Source organism: Pelodiscus sinensis, chromosome 3 (genome assembly GCF_049634645.1).
Source record: "Pelodiscus sinensis isolate JC-2024 chromosome 3, ASM4963464v1, whole genome shotgun sequence".
Lineage (NCBI taxonomy): Eukaryota > Metazoa > Chordata > Testudines > Trionychidae > Pelodiscus > Pelodiscus sinensis.
The window spans coordinates 10,541,530-10,559,140 of NC_134713.1; the positions used below are offsets into that span (position 1 = coordinate 10,541,530).

At 47.0% G+C, this 17,611-nt stretch overlaps 1 protein-coding gene across 2 annotated transcripts in view; it reads left to right on the forward strand.

The window, feature by feature from the left end:
* Positions 1 to 7,907, forward strand: part of LOC102460160 (cytochrome P450 2K4-like) — a 34,063-nt gene extending 26,156 nt beyond the window's left edge. For both annotated transcript variants that reach the window (XM_075923367.1, XM_006137028.4), the window contains 3 exons: positions 2,460 to 2,644; positions 2,876 to 3,017; positions 6,426 to 7,907. In XM_075923367.1, coding sequence (XP_075779482.1) covers positions 2,460 to 2,644; positions 2,876 to 3,017; positions 6,426 to 6,613 — 515 coding nt within the window. In that variant the 3' untranslated portion in view covers positions 6,614 to 7,907. The remainder of the gene's footprint in view (positions 1 to 2,459; positions 2,645 to 2,875; positions 3,018 to 6,425) is intronic.
* The last annotated feature ends 9,704 nt before the right edge of the window (positions 7,908 to 17,611 follow it).

Here is a 17,611-nt window from a genome sequence, read left to right on the forward strand (position 1 = left end):
CCTAATGGATGAAGGAGGTAACCTAGTGACAGATGATGTGGGGAAAGCTGAAGTACTCAATGCTTTCTTTGCCTCTGTATTCACGGACAAGGTCAGCTCCTGGACTTCTGTGCTAAGTGACGCAAGATGGGATGAAGATGGACAGCCCATGGTGGGTAAAGAACAGGTTAGGAACTATTTAGAAAAGCTAAACGTACACAAATCCATGGGTCCAGATTTAATGCACCCGAGGGTACTGAGGGAGTTGGCAAATGTCATTGAGGAGCCTTTGGCTATTATCTTTGAAAAGTCGTGGAGATCGGGCGAAATCCTGGATGATTGGAAAAAGGCAAATGTAGTGCCCATCTTCAAAAAAGGGAAGAAGGACAATCCAGGGAACTATAGGCCGGTCAGTTTTACCTCGGTTCCTGGAAAAATCATGGAAGGGATCCTAAAGGAATCCATTTTGAGACACTTGGATGAGAGGAAAGTGATCAGGAATAGTCAGCATGGATTCACAAAGAGCAAGTCGTGCTTGACCAATTTGATTAGCTTCTATGATGAGGTAACTGGCTCAGTGGACATGGGAAAGTCAGTGGATGTTATATACCTTGACTTTAGCAAGGCTTTTAATACGGTCTCCCATGCTATTCTTGCCAGCAAGTTAAGGGAATGTGGATTGGATAAATGGACGGTAAGATGGATAGAAAGATGGCTAGAAGGCCGGGCCCAGTGGGTAGTGATCAACGGTTCGATGTCAGGATGGCGGTCGGTTTCTAGTGGAGTGCCCCAAGGTTCGGTTCTAGGACCGGTTTTGTTCAATATCTTTATTAATGACCTGGATGAGGGGATAGATTGCACCCTCAGCAAGTTTGCAGATGACACTAAGCTAGGGGGAGAGGTAGATAAGCTTAAGGGCAGAGATAGGGTCCAGAGTGACTTGGACAAATTGGAGGATTGGGCCACTAGAAATCTCATGAGATTCAACAAAGACAAGTGTAGAGTCCTGCACTTGGAACGGAAGAATCCCAAGCATAGTTACAGGCTGGGGACCAACCAGTTAAGTAGTAGTTCTGCAGAAAAGGACCTGGGGGTTACAGTGGATGAGAAGCTAGATATGAGTCTACAGTGTGCCCTTGTAGCCAAGAAGGCTAATGGCATATTAGGATGCATTAAGAGGAGCATTGCCAGCAGATCCAGAGATGTCATTATTCCCCTTTATTCGGCTTTGGTGAGGCCACATCTGGAGTATTGTGTCCAGTTCTGGGCCCCCCACTACAAAAAGGATGCGGAAGCATTGGAGCAGCGGAGGGCAACCAAAATGATTAGGGGTCTGGAGCATATGACCTACGAGGAGAGGCTGAGGGACTTGGGTCTGTTTAGTCTGCAGAAGCGAAGAGTGAGGGGGGACTTGATAGCAGCCTTCAACTTCCTGAAGGGAGGTTCCAAAGAGGATGGAGAGAGGCTGTTCTCAGTAGTGACAGATGGCAGAACAAGGAGCAATGGTCTCAAGTTGTGGTGGGAGAGGTCCAGATTGGATATTAGGAAAAACTATTTTACTAGGAGGGTAGTGAAGCATTGGAATGGGTTACCTAGGGAAGTAGTGGAGTCTCCATCCCTAGAGGTGTTTAAGTCTCGGCTTGACAAAGCCCTGGCCGGGTTGATTTAGATGGGATTGGTCCTGCCTAGAGCGGGGGGCTGGACTTGATGACCTTCTGAGGTCTCTTCTAGTTCTATGGTTCTATGATTCTATGATAAGGGGATGGTTGGATGAAATAACATGATCTTGGTAACTAATTGACCATTCATTATCAGTTGGAAATAGGTCAATGGAGGGATGATAGGAGTTGCTATAGGGAACTTTCTGGGTGTCTGGCTGGTGAGTCTTGCCCACATGCTCAGGGTTTAGCTGATCGCCATATTTGGGGTCAGGAAGGAATTTTCCTCCAGGGTAGATTGGCAGAGGCCCTGGAGGTTTTTCGCCTTCCTCTGTAGCATTGGGCACAGATCACAGCTGAAGGACTCTCTGCATGTTGGGGCCTTCAAAGTATTTGAAGGCTTCAATATCTGAGACATAGGTGAGAGGATTATTCTAAGAGGGGTGGGCAAGATTCTGTGGCCTGCACTGTGCAGCGGGTCAGACTAGATGATCATAATGGTCCCTTCTGACCTTAAAGTCTATGAGTCTATGAGTCATTAAAGTTTCTGCAACCAATTCTATTATTATTTGGCAAGCCAGGTAACAGGATAAGTTACCTGTGTGTATTCAGAAGTTCTCTATTTAGTTTTAATGCTGACAAACAAATGTTTATAAAGTGTAATATTATCAGCACCCAGTTATGTCTGGAAAGAGACAGATTTTGGATGGCTTACTACATCACTTTAACACAAGCTTACCTGCCTTTCAAACCCTCCATGTGCAACACTTCTCAGAGATAAATGTATCCTGATCTCTTTTATCTAACATTCTATGTTCTCAGGCAAAGTCCAAGAAGAAATTGCAAGCGTCATAGGCTCAGCCCAGCCAAGAATTGAACATCGAACTAAAATGCCGTATACAGATGCAGTTGTCCATGAAATTCAAAGGTTCGCCAATATCCTGCCCATGAGCTTGCCTCATGAGACTACTGAGGACGTTACTCTAAAAGGCTACTTTATTCCCAAGGTGAACAGTTTGTAATATCACTTTTCTTGAGTTCTATGACATCATTAAAGTTCTAATTCAGCTGATGAACCCTTTTAAGCCCTGGTTTATTGATTAATAATACATCACATTGGAAGTCACATGACAGTATCTGCAATAGCATCATTCACTTATTGAAACTTAAATGCTTATAACAATATGGTCAGGGGACCATATTGGCCTAAAGAATAACTCCACTGATTTGATTTACAGGGTACTTACATCATCCCCTTACTGGCCTCTGTACTACGTGATGAATCTCAGTGGGAGAAACCAGATACCTTCAACCCTGAGCATTTTCTTGACTCCGAAGGGAAGTTTGTAAAGAAAGAAGCTTTCATGCCTTTTTCAGCAGGTGCTTTCTATTTTACCTTTACTGCTGGGAGGGGGTCAGTATCCAAGATTAAGTAGACTATCACATAAACTTGTGGATCTTTAAACTGCATCTTTCCTTTGCCCTGAATGTGGGATAATCTCCATTTTAAATTCTACTTCTGAGAGGACGTTTGTCTCTGGCTATTCCACTGTTGTACCGAAAAGGCTGGTGATGGGTATTCCCAACCTCACAACGTATTTCAGTAACACGCACATAACAAAACTTCATAACTTCACATACAGTAATTGCACATACAATCCAATGGGATATTAATGTTCAACTGATCGAGACTTATATACTGATACCTCACAAGGCTTACTTTGTATAAAACACATCATAATTATATGACAATGGTGAATATGGGTATTCCGAGGTGCTGCTTTGAGGATGTTTGACTGTGCGTTCAGCATCATTCTATTCTGTTTCTCTGAGCTCCCCCTCCAGTGAATGTTGCCTCTTTGTTGCACAGCAATGGGTAATGTTGTGACCTGGATAGGTGGTTATCCATCTATATCTGGCTGGGAGGTTGCAAGCATTCCTTTCTAATGAGAATTTTGCTGCTATGATCCATGCCTTTGTAACTTCAGTATTAGGCTACTCCAATGCACTCCATGACTGCAATTAAAGCGATTGTCAGTTGACGTCAAAGGAACTTAATCACTTGCCTAAAGCATTGTCCTGAACTGAAGCCTCTATAGGTATGTCTACATTGCAGTTAAAAACCTATGGCTGGCCCATGCCCACTGACTTGAGCTTGGGCAAATGTGCTCTTTAACTGCAGTGTGGATATTTGAACCCCAACTTCTAGGATACTGTGAGCCAGGGCAGCAGGTTTGTGAAAATGTCAGTGCCCAAAATGCCCAGCACCTGCACCCCTCCTCTACTCAAACTCTCCCCATATCCTGGACTCTCTGGCTAAGGATCTGAGAAGGAGCATGGCTGGGGGAGGAGTGCAAGCAGGGCCATCCCTAGGGCAGTGCAGAGCCTAGGGCAGTGCCCCTCTGCTGCAGGTCACACCCCGCCACCTGCTCCACCTCTGCCCCATCTCCATCCCCATTCCACCCCTTCTCCCAAACCTCATTCCCACCCCACCCTCTCACCATAGGCCCCTCCCCAAGCAACATAGATTACTAGGAGGATGAGTGTGGGGCGGTAGCAGGAGTTGTCTCCGCCCCTCTTCCCCTCCCCTCGTTCTGCAGTCACCATGGCAGTAGGAACCTGCCGCACCCCCGCACCTCTCCCAGCCTGCTGCACTTTGCTTCTCCACAGAGGCAGAAGGTAGAGCGCCCTGGGCCAGAGCACTCTGCTGCCTGCTGCCATGGTGAAGCAGTGCCCGGCAGGCTGGGAGAGGGCAGCAGGGCAGAGTGGAGGGCAGCAGCTTGCCAGGTTATTCCAGCTCCCACTGCCACAGTGAAGGCGGGAGGGGGGACTGACCCCTGCTGCTGCCCTGAGCCAGGCCCCTCCCCCTGAGTAATTCCTGGGGCCTCCCCAGTACCTCTCTATAGGACAGTTGAAGCGGCCATGTCAGAGCCCCCAAAGCACAGGGCCTGGGGAAGCCACCCTGAACTATCCTAGGGATGGGACCGCACTGGGTGATGGCTCAGAGAGAGCGTCTGTGTGCTGGGTGCAGGCTCTGAACTGCAGCAGCGGGTTGAGGGTCAGAAGGCAGCAGGCTCTGGCAATTTAAGTGCAGAAGGCGTGAGAGGTGGAGCTCTGGTGGGGGCTTGGGTGCAGGCGGGGATCTGAGGTACAGGCTCTGGGAGGGAATATTGGTGCTGGGGGGAGGCTGAGGTGCAGGCTTTGGAGGGATTATGGATGCTAGCTCTAGACTGTGGCAGGGGGGCGAGGATCCTGGATGCTGGCTCTGGAGAGGGTCTGGGAGCAGGACAGAGAATTGGAGGGGTACAGACTCTAAAGGGAGAGGAGTACACAATGGGAATGAGGGTGCCACACTTCCCTGTGGGCATACCCCTCTGGCAGTGGCACCTGTAGAGGCCGGGCTCTCTAGGTTCTGCTTCTTCCGTGTGTCCACTGTCCCCACATGTCCCCCAGCTCCCTCTGCTACCCCACACGCTCCCCCATGCATCTCTCAGCCTTGCCTGTAGCCCTGGGGCAGGGGAGCGTTGGGATCCTGGAGCAGTGCACAGAGACCCTAGGCCATGCAGCCATGGTGAGTGAGTGGCTGGAAGTTTCTTTAACCCCACTGCACTGCCAGTGAGGCCTCCTTGCACATTTTAAAAAGCCCCAGGGCTGCAGGTAAGGCTGAAGGATGTGCAGGGAGAACACATGAGGTGGCCAGAGAGCCAGGAGGTGCTAAGGGCAAGGAGCACAGCTAGCAAGTTTTGATGGAACCTAGCTCTGGGCCAGGAATATTCCTGGTGCCAGGGCTCCATGGAACCATATAATTTGACGCCTCTGCCTGCCAGGTAGGATGGTCCTATAGCTCAGGCTGGAGCCCAAGGCAAAATGTCTACACTGAAATTAAACAGGACTTTAGCTTGAGCTCTGCAAGACTGAGTTAGTTGGCATGGGTCAGCCAGGGATGTCTAATTGCAGTGTATACATGCCCTTTGCAGTGACGCCTTAATCAACTCAGAAACTGCAAATTGTGGCCATTTGCTTAAGCTGAGTTTCTTACCATGCTCACAGGACCCCATGTTCTGTACTGAGCGCTGCTTCTCTGTGGGTGCAGTTTAAAATGGTCATTTTGGCTAGTGCTGATAAAATATTTCTATAAGTAGTCACAACAATTTTGAAAGTAGCTTCATGCTGTGACATTTTGAAATCAACCATTTTTCACAGAATTATGCATTTTTTTCAAAAGTTGAAGCTCTCTTAAATTTTTCAAAATGTTAAGAATATTTGTCTTGAATTTAATTCTGAAAAATTGACAATGGCGAACAAAAGAAATCCAAATCCAACACTCAAAGTGATGGATGGAGGGGAAATCCTGAATATGATGAATGAAAAACAAAAGAAAAAAAACCTTTAGTCAAAAACTTAAACACATTTTTTAAAGGGGATTTTTGTTTGTTTGCTTGCTTCTTTCCTTGCTTGAGGTTTTTTAACTTCCTCTGGAATACCAGCCTTAGCCAATTACTTTTTAAAAAAATCTATATTAATTGCTGCAGCCATAATATTTTGGAAGAGCAAATTTGCACTGATTGAAATGTTTAAAATACTATATAATCAATGTCCTCTTTCTTCTTTTTTTTTTTTTTTTTTTAACTAAAAAACGTCCTGTTTTCAGTAACATCTGTTTGTACCTGAAGTAAATCCATGTTTATGCTCTGGATTTACCTGCATGTTACTAAGAAGTTGTGCTGTGGTTTTTATTCATTCTTAAAGTTAATTAAGCAACTGGTTTTGTGGTGCATTTCGTTACAGGTCGGAGAATCTGTGCAGGTGAGAATCTTGCCAAAATGGAGCTCTTCCTCTTCTTTACAAGCCTCCTGCAAAGATTCAGTTTCCATCCTCCTCCTGGAGTTACCGCTTCAGATCTGGACCTCACCCCAGCTATTGGAATAACCACACCCCCAATGCCCTATAAACTCTGTGCTGAGCCACGCTCTTAGAGCCCCTTGCCTTGGACCGGGTCTAACAACACTGAGATAGTTAGTACCATTGTACAGCTACATTGGTCAGAAAATCACACCTGTCATAGTTACCAGGTAGCTGCAGCTTATATCAGATGAAGAATCTTTTTCATTGTCTGCTTTGTGGTTGAGAGAGGTAGTTTGAGCATCCTGGCAAAAGAACTCGTTTTACGAGCATGCATTGTGTCTCAGGTACAGGGCTTCACTAACATAGTTACACTGGTCTAGCTATCCCAGCAAAGCCTTTGAAGGTAGACTAACCCTTACTCATGTGTATCTTCATCCCTCTCTCTGCCGACTCTGCATGCACTGGTCTTTGGCTGTCATATGGTCCATGATTTGTTAGGGCCCCATCCTACCTGAGTTATACCACTGCTACACTACTGGCAGTGGTGGCTAAAACCCCAGACCCCTTTGAATCGCTGGGACCTGGGTCAGTTACCCCCTTTGCTCCTCTCCCATCTGCGGGCCTGCTATCTATGCATGCATTTCATGATACCAATGGCCAGCCTGACACTGTTTTCATGTAAGATCTTCCATAACACTCTTGGGTGAACTTGAGTGTACACACTGACATCAGGCTTTGCTTGTAACCCCTTTTCCAGTTGACACTGTGTGGTTTTAGGGTCCCACATCCGTACCAGACTCCTCTATTGTTCCCCCCTCCCCCTCCAGTGTAGCCAGACAGAACCCCCCCTCCCTCCCTCTAACATCCTTAGGAGAGAGAATCCTTGAGAGCGAAACTCTGTCTTCAAAGGCTCCAGAGCCTCCAGAGGTGCTGGAATAACAATGGCCCTGGATGCTAGACAGGAACCAGATAACAGCGACAATTGGGCCAGCAGGTGGTCAGGGGCCTATGGCTGGTACCAGTATTGATATGCCTACACACACCGTCCCAGAAGAGGAATTGGCTACCCCATCAGAAAAAGGATGTCTGGCCCTAATGATTTAGTTACCTCCACCTCACAGGTGCAAATTAAGCTTTGGACCCCCTATAGGAATGGGCCTCACAAAGACGTTCTAACTTAATTGGCATTTTAATGACAAGAGAAGCATCTACGTGACCACAGGGTATAAAATTTGTGCCCCACTCTAATTGGAGATCTACCCATATACTTTAACCCCATATACAGGTTTCATGGTACCTGTAAGTGACTTTTTATTGTAATTTCTGTCTTGTCCTTTTGTAGTGGCTGTGTTATCTGTAACAGCAGTAACATTTAACAGCTAAGCTTGCCTTGTAACAATAAAATAGTAACTGTTTAAGCTTTAACTTGACTCCTCGTGTTGCTGTAACAGAACCAGACACAATTAAAAGAATCATAGCCAGTCAGGGATGAATGCAGTAAGAGCTGAGCGTTGGGTCGTGCCGTCTCCACGGGGCAGACTCTTGGGGCGCCCGTCAGCCTCCCTGGCTGCCCGCTGTGAAGAGACTTTTGTCCTAGCAGTCAAAGACTCAGGTGTAACCAGCTCTCTCTGCACCACCTTAAGGCACCCGTCAGCTTCCCTGACTTCCCGCTGTGAAGGGACTTTGTCCTAGCAGTTGAGGACTCGGGTGTGTGATAGGGCTCACAGACCACTCACTACCCCGGCCACCAGCTAACACCCAGCCAGAGGCTGCATGAATACACCTATTTCCCGCCATTCCCACTTTTCTGTCTGGAAGCTAAGCCAGCCAGGGTATCGCCATGTTAAACTCTATTGGGACGATGGATACAGTTCAGAAATATGGGTATGATCATATTGGAAGGCATGAACATGCCCCTCCGCCAGCTGTATAAATTATAGAGAATTGCAGAGGTGTTTGAGACTATGGCTCTGCCATCAAGCTGGAAGGGGCTTCATGTGTCTCTGATTTCCCCATTGTGGTTTTCTATTTTCCCCCAAAACCTATAGAATTCTGGCCACTGATGCCTAGGACAGTCCCTGAAATTTTGGAATTGACTAGATGTGACGTTCAAAAGTGATTGTCATACAGATAGAAAAATGTCAAGATGAGACTAAGATTTCACATGGGTTCTCCCAGTGCTGGACCGTAGGTGACCACAGGTCCTGGTTTGGCTGGGGCACCCTTCTATCGTGATGGAGAAGTAAAGGCCAAATATGCGGGAGTGGCATTATAACCTGTCTCGTGGTCTCACAGCACTGTTTACGTTTGTTCTATCCTATGAATTTGGGCCCTAGATAAGTGGCTACTTGTCTATGCAGTAATCCAGCCCTGCCTTTGCAAGCTCAGCCAAGTAGGAAAAAGGCAAATTTGTAACTTGTTTACTAATGTGTTAAAATCCAAGTGTAGCTGCCCTTCTAATGTTTGTACCTTGACCGACTAACAAGTCTTTAAGCTACAGCTGGATTTCACTGCACATGGATTTCAACATCTATTGATATGTCAAAAGTACACTTTATTTCCTATTGCAAAGAAGACCTGCAAGGACATGTTTAGGTAGCAGGGCTAAATCTGAAATGAGTTATGCAACTTGAGCTACGGGTGTGTCTAGACTACCTAGTTTTGTCGACAAAAGTCCACTTTTGTCGACAAAACTATACCAGCGTCTACACTACCGCTGAGTTCTGTCGACATAACGTTGACAGAACTCAGCAGTTTTGTCGACGCTGGTAAACCTCATTTTACGAGGCATAACACCTTCTGTCGACAGAACTCTGTCGACAGAAGGTGTTATTGCCTGTAACGTTGCGTCCAGACTACGGAGTTCTGTCGACAAAGCAGCTTGCTTTGTCGACAGAACTCAATGTGTCTGGACGCTCTTTGTCGACGGAAGTTTTGTCGACAGTATCTGTCGACAAAACTTCCATCGACAAAATGCGGTAGTCTAGACGTACCCTACGTCAGTTGCATAGCTTAAGTTGAAATAGCTTCTTTCGGCTCTTGGCGCTGCCTACACAGCAGGAAGTCCGAGTTAAAGCACTCTTCCTCCAACTTCCCTTACTCCGCATAGAATGAGGGCTACAGGAGTCAGAGTAACAAGTCCTCCAGCTTGACACTGTGTCGAAATAGCTGCTTGCGGTGTAGACGCAAACTATGTTATTTCAGAATCATGTCAGTTATTCTGAGATAATGCTGCTGTATAGACATAGCCCAAGAGAAACACTGATATAGGGGTAAGGCCAAAATTTTCAATCTTGCCCAACCCTGTTTATAACTCCTTTGTCAGTTGGCATTGAGGGGGTTTTAGGATCACAGCACCATACCAGAGTTCTCTAGTGTTCCACTCACCAGGGTCTACGTGCACACTCCCTCCCCCTTCCCCTGCTTTTCCTACCATTCCCACTTCTCCTCAACCATTATATTCTTTCTGTCTGGAGATGAAGTCATTCAGGATGTCAAATGATTTAGACCAGTGGTCCCCAACGTTGCATGGCTGCCAGGCGCCCGGGGGCGGGGCCACGCACGAGCCGGGCGCCCGGGGCCGGCACCGCGCATGGGCCGCGCGCCCGGGGCCACCCACGAGCCACGCGCCCCAGGCCGGCACCGCACATGTGCCCTGGGGCCAGGGCTGGGGCCGGGCCGGCCCTGCGCATGTGCCGCACGACCAGGGGAGGGGCCGCCCATGCGTCCCGGGCCTGGAGCCGGCACCATGCGTGTGCCGCGCGCCGGGAGCGGGGCCAACCCAGATGTTCCAGCGGGCGCCCAGAAATCCCCCGGCGGGCGCCATGGCGCCCACAGGCACCGCGTTGGGGACCACGGATTTAGACAAACACCTGGCAGGACTGATCTAGTTTTCTTATGTAACCAAACTGTAATTTAGTGTTTGAGTAAGTATAATGAAGGTAATAAGTCCTATATAACAATTTGATTAGAAGTTCTATATGCTTTTGTTTCATCCTGCCAACTACCCTTCATAATTAGCAAGAAGGAATGGTTTGTGCCATTGGTTGATAGGCATCTAGTAAGCTGATAAGTGCGTACCCGTATGTTAAGGCAGGGAGAGACCATAACATATTATGGTAATTTCTTTTTATCTTAGGAGAAGGTTTTATTACACTGTTTGCAATAAGGCCTTGCTTTTTGTATGCATTACAAATTAAGTTGTGCTTCCTATATTGTGTACAGTTCCCTTGTCATTTCTTTAGTTGCCATATAATCCTTTCTAAAATGTAATCCTGTCTGAAATGGTCTTTAAAATTATTTGGTGTAAGTGAGGAATGGATGCATGTGTGTGAAAGCCATCCCAAATGTCCAGATGGGTAAGAAGTGAGAGACTTGGAGAGCCCTGGAGACAATTAGAAAACATCCATCATGCCTGATGCTAAAACAATTAGCAGAACTGGTGACCCTGGAAATGAGGCAAGCATCCACTCTGGGACACGATTAGCTGATCTGACCAAAACCAGTTTGAGGAAATGCCCTGAAAACATCATCTAAAATGCTGATGACACGGTGATGAGGAAAACAATCTAGAGGTAAACAGTCATTCAGAAGTAATTGAATAGGACTGTAAAAACCATAGGTCTGAATCATGGCAAACCACTATAAAAATGAGCCGCTTTGCCATGGTTCTCTGGGTTAGTCCTGCCAAGCGGCCTCAGAGCATCAGATCACAACTGATAGAACCCAGCTCTTCCCACACTTGTGTCCATCCAGCTGTCCACTAGGTTGGTCCACGCCTCAAATGGTAACTATAAACATCATTAGTGGCACTGTGTGTATGACCGTGTGTCTGTGTGTTATCTAAGGCTATGTCTACACTGGTGGCTTCTTGCACAAGAACATCTTGCACAAGTGTTCTTGTGCAAGAAGTCTTGCGCAAGAAAACATCCACACTGCCACGTGTGAGCTGTGCTTTTGCGCAAGAGCGCTCATGGCAGTATGGGTGCTCTCTTGCGCAAGAAAGCTCTGATGGCCATTTTAGCCATAGGGCTTTCTTGCGCAATAAATCCCTGCTGAGCATCCACACTGCCCTCTTGCGCAAAAGCTCCTGTTAAAAAAAAGCATAGCTCTTGCGCAAGGAGCCCTCTCTTACCATGCCGTACTGTAAATTTCCTTGCACAAGAGCGGGCGGGCAGTGTGGACGCTCTGCAGATTCTTGCGCAAGAACAGCTGTACTTGCGCAAGAAGCCGCGAGTGTAGACATAGCCTAAATGTGTATGCTGAGTTTTGCATTATATTCTCAATAAATGTGGCGTATGGGCCTTATCCCCTGAAAGAATGATCCCATGTGCTTCTTATAAGCATAACACTTAGTCCTGCTTCGAGTAGAACTAGATGAGCTATTGAGGTCCCTTCCAGTCCTTACTTCTATAAAGACTCTTTTTCCTTCTCTTTCAGCTCTAGGAGTATGTTCCGGGGAAATGTACATTAAAAGGCTTTCAAATGATGTTGGTGTATTTAACTTAAGAGTGTGTTTCCTTTGCTAATTATGAAAATAGTCCAGATGAAGCTAACATTTGTATTCTTTATGGTCTTCTGTCAACCTGCATACAGTGATAACAGTATTTTGTTTAAATAATCAATTCTGATCTTATCACAGCTCAAAAGTAGGGTATCTTGTCCTATAAATAAAGATTCTGTATACACTCAAAGCCAGGGTCCATATGAAACATGTGATATATTCTGGAAGTGCTGATCACAATGAATATTCAGTGTTTCTGTAACTGATCCTTTAAAATTAAAAAGCCTGATCAAATATAACAAGCTCATGTACTGTCTAGCTTCAGTGCTGATGTTGCCTTTAATGCAGTATCTGAGTAAGGTTGGGCAATGCTACCATGCCCTCTTTCACGATGGGGAACTGAAGCTCAGAAAGGCTACAAGACATGCCCAAGAGCCCATAGGAAGCTTGTTGTGGAGCAGTAAACTGAACTTTGTCTCTCAAGTCCAAGGCTCTCATCTCAGCCACTGAAATATTCTCCCTCCCCTTTCTCACTATTCAATTTTACTTTTTTATTTGTAAACCTAGTTTAAGCTGATGTGGAATGCCCATTCATAAAGATATGCTGGTTTACCTAAATCCATGCAACATCGCTAAGTAGTGACAACCGTACAAGAGTGTGTGTTAAGTAGATCCACTTATAGGGTATGTCTACACTACAAAGTTAATTCGAACTAACAGGCGTTAGTTCGAATTAACTTTAATAGGCGCTACACTAGCGCTCCGCTAGTTCGAACTTAATTCAAACTAGCAGAGCGCTTAATTCGAACTAGGTAAACCTCATTCCACGAGGACTAATGCCTAGTTCGAATTAACTAGTTCTAATTAAGGGCTGTGTAGCCACTTAATTCGAACTAGTGGGAGGCTAGCCCTCCCCAGCTTGCCCTGGTGGCCACTCTGGGCACCACCAGAGAAACACTTCTGCCCCCCTCCCGGCCCCGGAGCCCTTAAAGGGGCATGGTCTGCCTACGGTGCCCGTGCCAGGTGCAAGCCTGCCAGCACCCAGCCAGCAGACCCTGCACCTGGCACGGCTCGATCCAACCACCCGCTGCCACCCAGCCCTCCCCCTCTTCCCGGGACCAGGCTGGCAGCTCCCGGGAGCCTGCCCAGGTCCACAAGAGGCAGGCACCCGCCTGGTCTAGTGCAGACATCGTGGACCTCATCCACGACCTCCGCACTAGGCACAGGAAAGTGGCCGTCTAGGGCAGGAGAGCTGCCAGCCTGGCCACCCAGGAGCAGGTGTGCATGAAAATCAAGGTGGTCCACTGAGACCCCCGACCCTGAGCCCTGAGCTTAGAATGGCCGTACTGGGTCAGACCAAAGGTCCATCTAGCCCACTAGCCTGTCTGTCAACAGCGGCCAACACTAGGTACTCTGGAGGGGATGGACCGAAGACAATGACCAAGCCATTTGTCTCATGCCATCCATCTCCAGCCTTCCACAAACAGAGGCCAGGGACACCATTTCTACCCCCTGACTAATACCACTCCATGGACCCAACCTCCCTCACTTTATCTCACTTCTCTTTAAACTCTGTTCTAGTTCTAGCCTTCACAGCCTCCTGCAGCAAGGAGTTCCACAGTTTGATTGTTTGCTTTGCGAAGAAGAACTTTCTATTGTTAGTTTGAAGCCTGCTACCCATTCATTTCATTTGGTGTCCTTTAGTCCTTATATTATGGGAACTAATGAAGAACTTTTCTTTATGCACCCTCTCCACACCACTCGTGCTTTTATAGACCTCTATCATATCCCCCCTCAGTCTCCTCTTTTCTAAACTGAAAAGTCCCAGTCTCTTTAGCCTCTCTTCATATGGGACCTGTTCGAAACCCCCGATCATTTTAGTTGCCCTCCCCTCTCCCACCCTCTCTCTTCCCCTCTCCCACCTCCTTTTCCCAGTCTCCCCGAGTGTTGTTCAATAAAGAGAGTTTCTATTTTTGAACACACGTGTCCTTTATTTTGTACATCAGGAAGGGGGGCTAGGGAGGGGTAAGTGGAAGGAGGTGAGGGAGGAATGGGGTACGCGCCCCCAATGGGGAGGACTGGGCTGGCTCTGCGGGCTCCTCGGGGTGGAAGCTCTCCTGCAGCCCCTTGACTGACCCCCCCTCTGGATGGCAGCCTGCGGCAAGTGCAGCCGGGCTGATGGCCGAGTGCTGTGATGTGCCAAGTGTGGGCACTCAGGGCACTCCAAGCCAGGACTGCTTTGCAAGCGGGGAACCCCTGAAAACTGTCTGTCCAGGGTGGGGGTCGGGTCCCTTTAAGCACAGGCCTCGGCTAGCCTGAGACAGCAGCTCCACGCTCTAAGTCCTCATCTGATGCCCTGCCGGCACTGCTTCCGGCCATCCTTAACCTCGGTTCAGGGTCCACTCAGTGTGGACATGTTAGTTCGAATTAGCAAAACGCTAATTTGAACTAGTTTTTAAGTCTGGATGCGCTAATTCGAATTAGCTTAGTTCGAATTAACTAATTTGAACTAAGTTAGTTCGACTTAGCGCTGTAGTGTAGACATACCCATATTTATTCCAGCACACAAATGCTTTCGGTCAGGGGTAGGCAATAATTTTTAAAAGGGGACCACATCAGAAATTTCTGAAGTGACCCCAGGCCACCTCAGAAGAGATGGAGCCTTGGGTGGAAGGGGTGGGGCCAGGAGACTTTTGATTGGTCTGGGGGAGCATGAGAAGTCTTCCCCCTCCCACTCCCACCCAACCCCCTAGAGAGAAACTTCAGCTGTTGTTTAAAAAGCTGGCGGTTTCATCTAGGTGGCTGGTGGAAGGAGATCTCACTTGCTCTCCCTACCCCAGGCTAATCAGGCCTGTCTCTCTAGCCCAGGGGTGGGCAAAAGGTCCTCTGTAGGCTAGATCCAGCCTGCTAAGCTGGTGAATCTGGCCCCCTGCCACTCTCCCACCCCCAGGGCAATCAGCCTGGGAGTGAGAGAGTGTGTAAATTCCTCTCGTCCTCCCTCCCCCCCACACACAAGAATGCTCGGTGGCTAAAGAGACACACTGGCAGTTTTAAAACCGCCAGCATGTCTCTCTAACCTCTGCACACCCCTGGCAGGACGGGGACAGGATGCAAGAGACTTTGTGCGCAGGCCCTGATTGGCTTAGGGGTGGTGAGTGCAAAAAGCTTCCCTCCTCCCCCCCAAAAGCGTTTGGCAGCTAGAGATAAATGTAGCTGTTTTCAAACAGCCAGAGTGTCTCTCTAGCCACTGAGCACTCTTGCGGGAGCAAGGAGATTTCACAGGCACCCCTGATTGGCCTAGGGGTTCAGGAGCAGCAAGGCAGCAGATCCTCTGGCATGGTGGGCCACATCCGTCCCACAGAGAGCCCTTTGCCCACCCCTGATTTTGGTGATCTGCTTTTGATACAAACTATTTCAATGGAGCTGGGCCTATATACACCAAGAGAGGGTCTGACCCTAGATAGTATCCTTCAGCATCCTGCATGGCTCTACCATGGACCTTGTTTGTTTGTTGCATCCCCCTACCTCTGATCTGCCAAGAACGCCAACTTTGCCCTCCCCTTTGATTTTTTCGCCACTTTCCATCTTGTTATAGGGATTTTGACCTAACCTAAGGGGCATGTTTGCCGAAATAAACGTGGAAATCTAGACTAGCACTTACAAGTGAGACAGTTTAAGTTAATTGGCAGACAAATACTTTGAGTTAAAATGGAGCCACAGATTCACTACTAAACCAACTCATTAGCCTTGTTCAGGAATCTAATGGTTTAGTCACCATTAGTTTTGAATTTGGCACACATAGGATCTTTATCAAAGAGCCACAGTTACGTGGTTTGCTTTAGCTTCCAGTTTGTGTGAACCACCATTTTATGGCAAGGCAACTTAACACACTATTCATAGAGTCACAGAGTTTAAGGCCAAACATGAACATAGAACATCTAATGTGATCTGTAGATCACAGGCCCTTAAATTTCACTCTGTTTACCCCTATTTTGAGCTCAGACTGGCTGTGTCTAGACTGGCCAGTTTTTCCAGAAAATCAGCCGCTTTTCCAGAAAAACTAGCCAGCTGTCTACACTGGCCACTTGAATTTCCGCAAAAGGACTGACTTCCTACTGTAAGAAATCAGTGCTTTTTGCAGAAATACTATGCTGCTCCTGTTCGGGCAAAAGTCCCTTTTGCACAAAACTTTTGTGCAAAAGGGCCAGTGTAGACAGCTGAGATTTGTTTTCCGCAAAAAAGCCCCGATCGCGAAAATGGCGATTGGAGCTTTTTTGCGCAAAAGCGTGTCTAGATTGGCCATGGACGCTTTTCCGCAAAAAGTGCTTTTGCGGAAAAGCATCCATGGCCAATCTAGACACGCTTTTCCGAAAATGCTTTTAACGGAAAACTTTTCCGGAAAATCATGCCAGTCTAGACCTAGCCACTGTGTTTGATAAAAGCGTAACTTTCAGAAAGGCACCCAGTCTAGCTCTGCAGATATCTAGAGTTGAAGAAACCATCATTTCCCTTCGTAGTCTGTTGCAGTGGTTACTTCTCCTTACTGTGGGTACGGCTATACTGCGGGGGTTTTCGGGATGTATCCCAAAAAAAACTCCGCTGCGTCTAGGGAACAAGTTTGCTCTTCCACTTTTTTTTAACGGAAGAGCAAACACGCTTTTTTGGAAGCCCCTATATTCCTCGTTCTATGAGGAAGAAGGGGGCTTTCAAAAGAGAGGTTTTTTCCCACATTTGGCCCAGTCTAGATGGTCCAAATGTCAGAAAAGCCTTTTCCGACAAAAGTATCGGAAAAACCTACACAAAATGCGGAGTGCATTTTGCGTAGCTTTTTCTGACAAACATGTAGTCTAGACATACCCTGAGCAAAGTTTATGCATTATTTCTAATTTGAGTTTGTCTGGATCCAGCTTCTAGCCATGGGTTCTTGTTATGCTTTCCTCTGGTAGAATAACAAGACCTTGCATATGCTGTAATTTCTTTCTCCTCATGAAGATACTTGTACACTATAAGCAAGTCCCCTCACAAATTTCTTTTTGATAAACAAATTGAGCTCTTTAGTTGCGACATTTTCTCCAGCCCTTGAATGATTTTTACAGCTCCTTTCTGTACTTTCTAGAATGTTTCAATATCCTTTTAATAATGTTCTCTCTTCTCTTTTCCTTGCTGCTCTCAGCCTTTCAGCTCAGTGACAATAGGATTTCTCCAGCCACCTCACAGGTTAGAGATGCACAAAAGGGTGGAAAGCATGAAGAGGAAGGGGCAGAATGTGTGTGGGAGAGCATTATTCTTCTCCCTCTCCCTCCTCCCCCCGCAAGGTTGAAATAGGCTGATTCCTACATGAGCATTAAATCCACTCCCACATGTTTTTAAAGATGACTGTTTTGGATGTACACAAATTATTTTCCAATATGTAAATTAGCCAATTTGCTTTACACATAAATGGGGCAGAAGTGCCTTAATTTTTTCCCTAGCTGGTGGTAACTCTAGAGCAAGAATCATTTCTAAGCCAACTTGAGAGAATGGTCCCAATATTATCCCACATACCTCACCACTCCCCATGATCACTATCTTTCATTAAAGCTGATATGTGAACAATTACTGTCACCAAGATTGGTGATAGAGATGT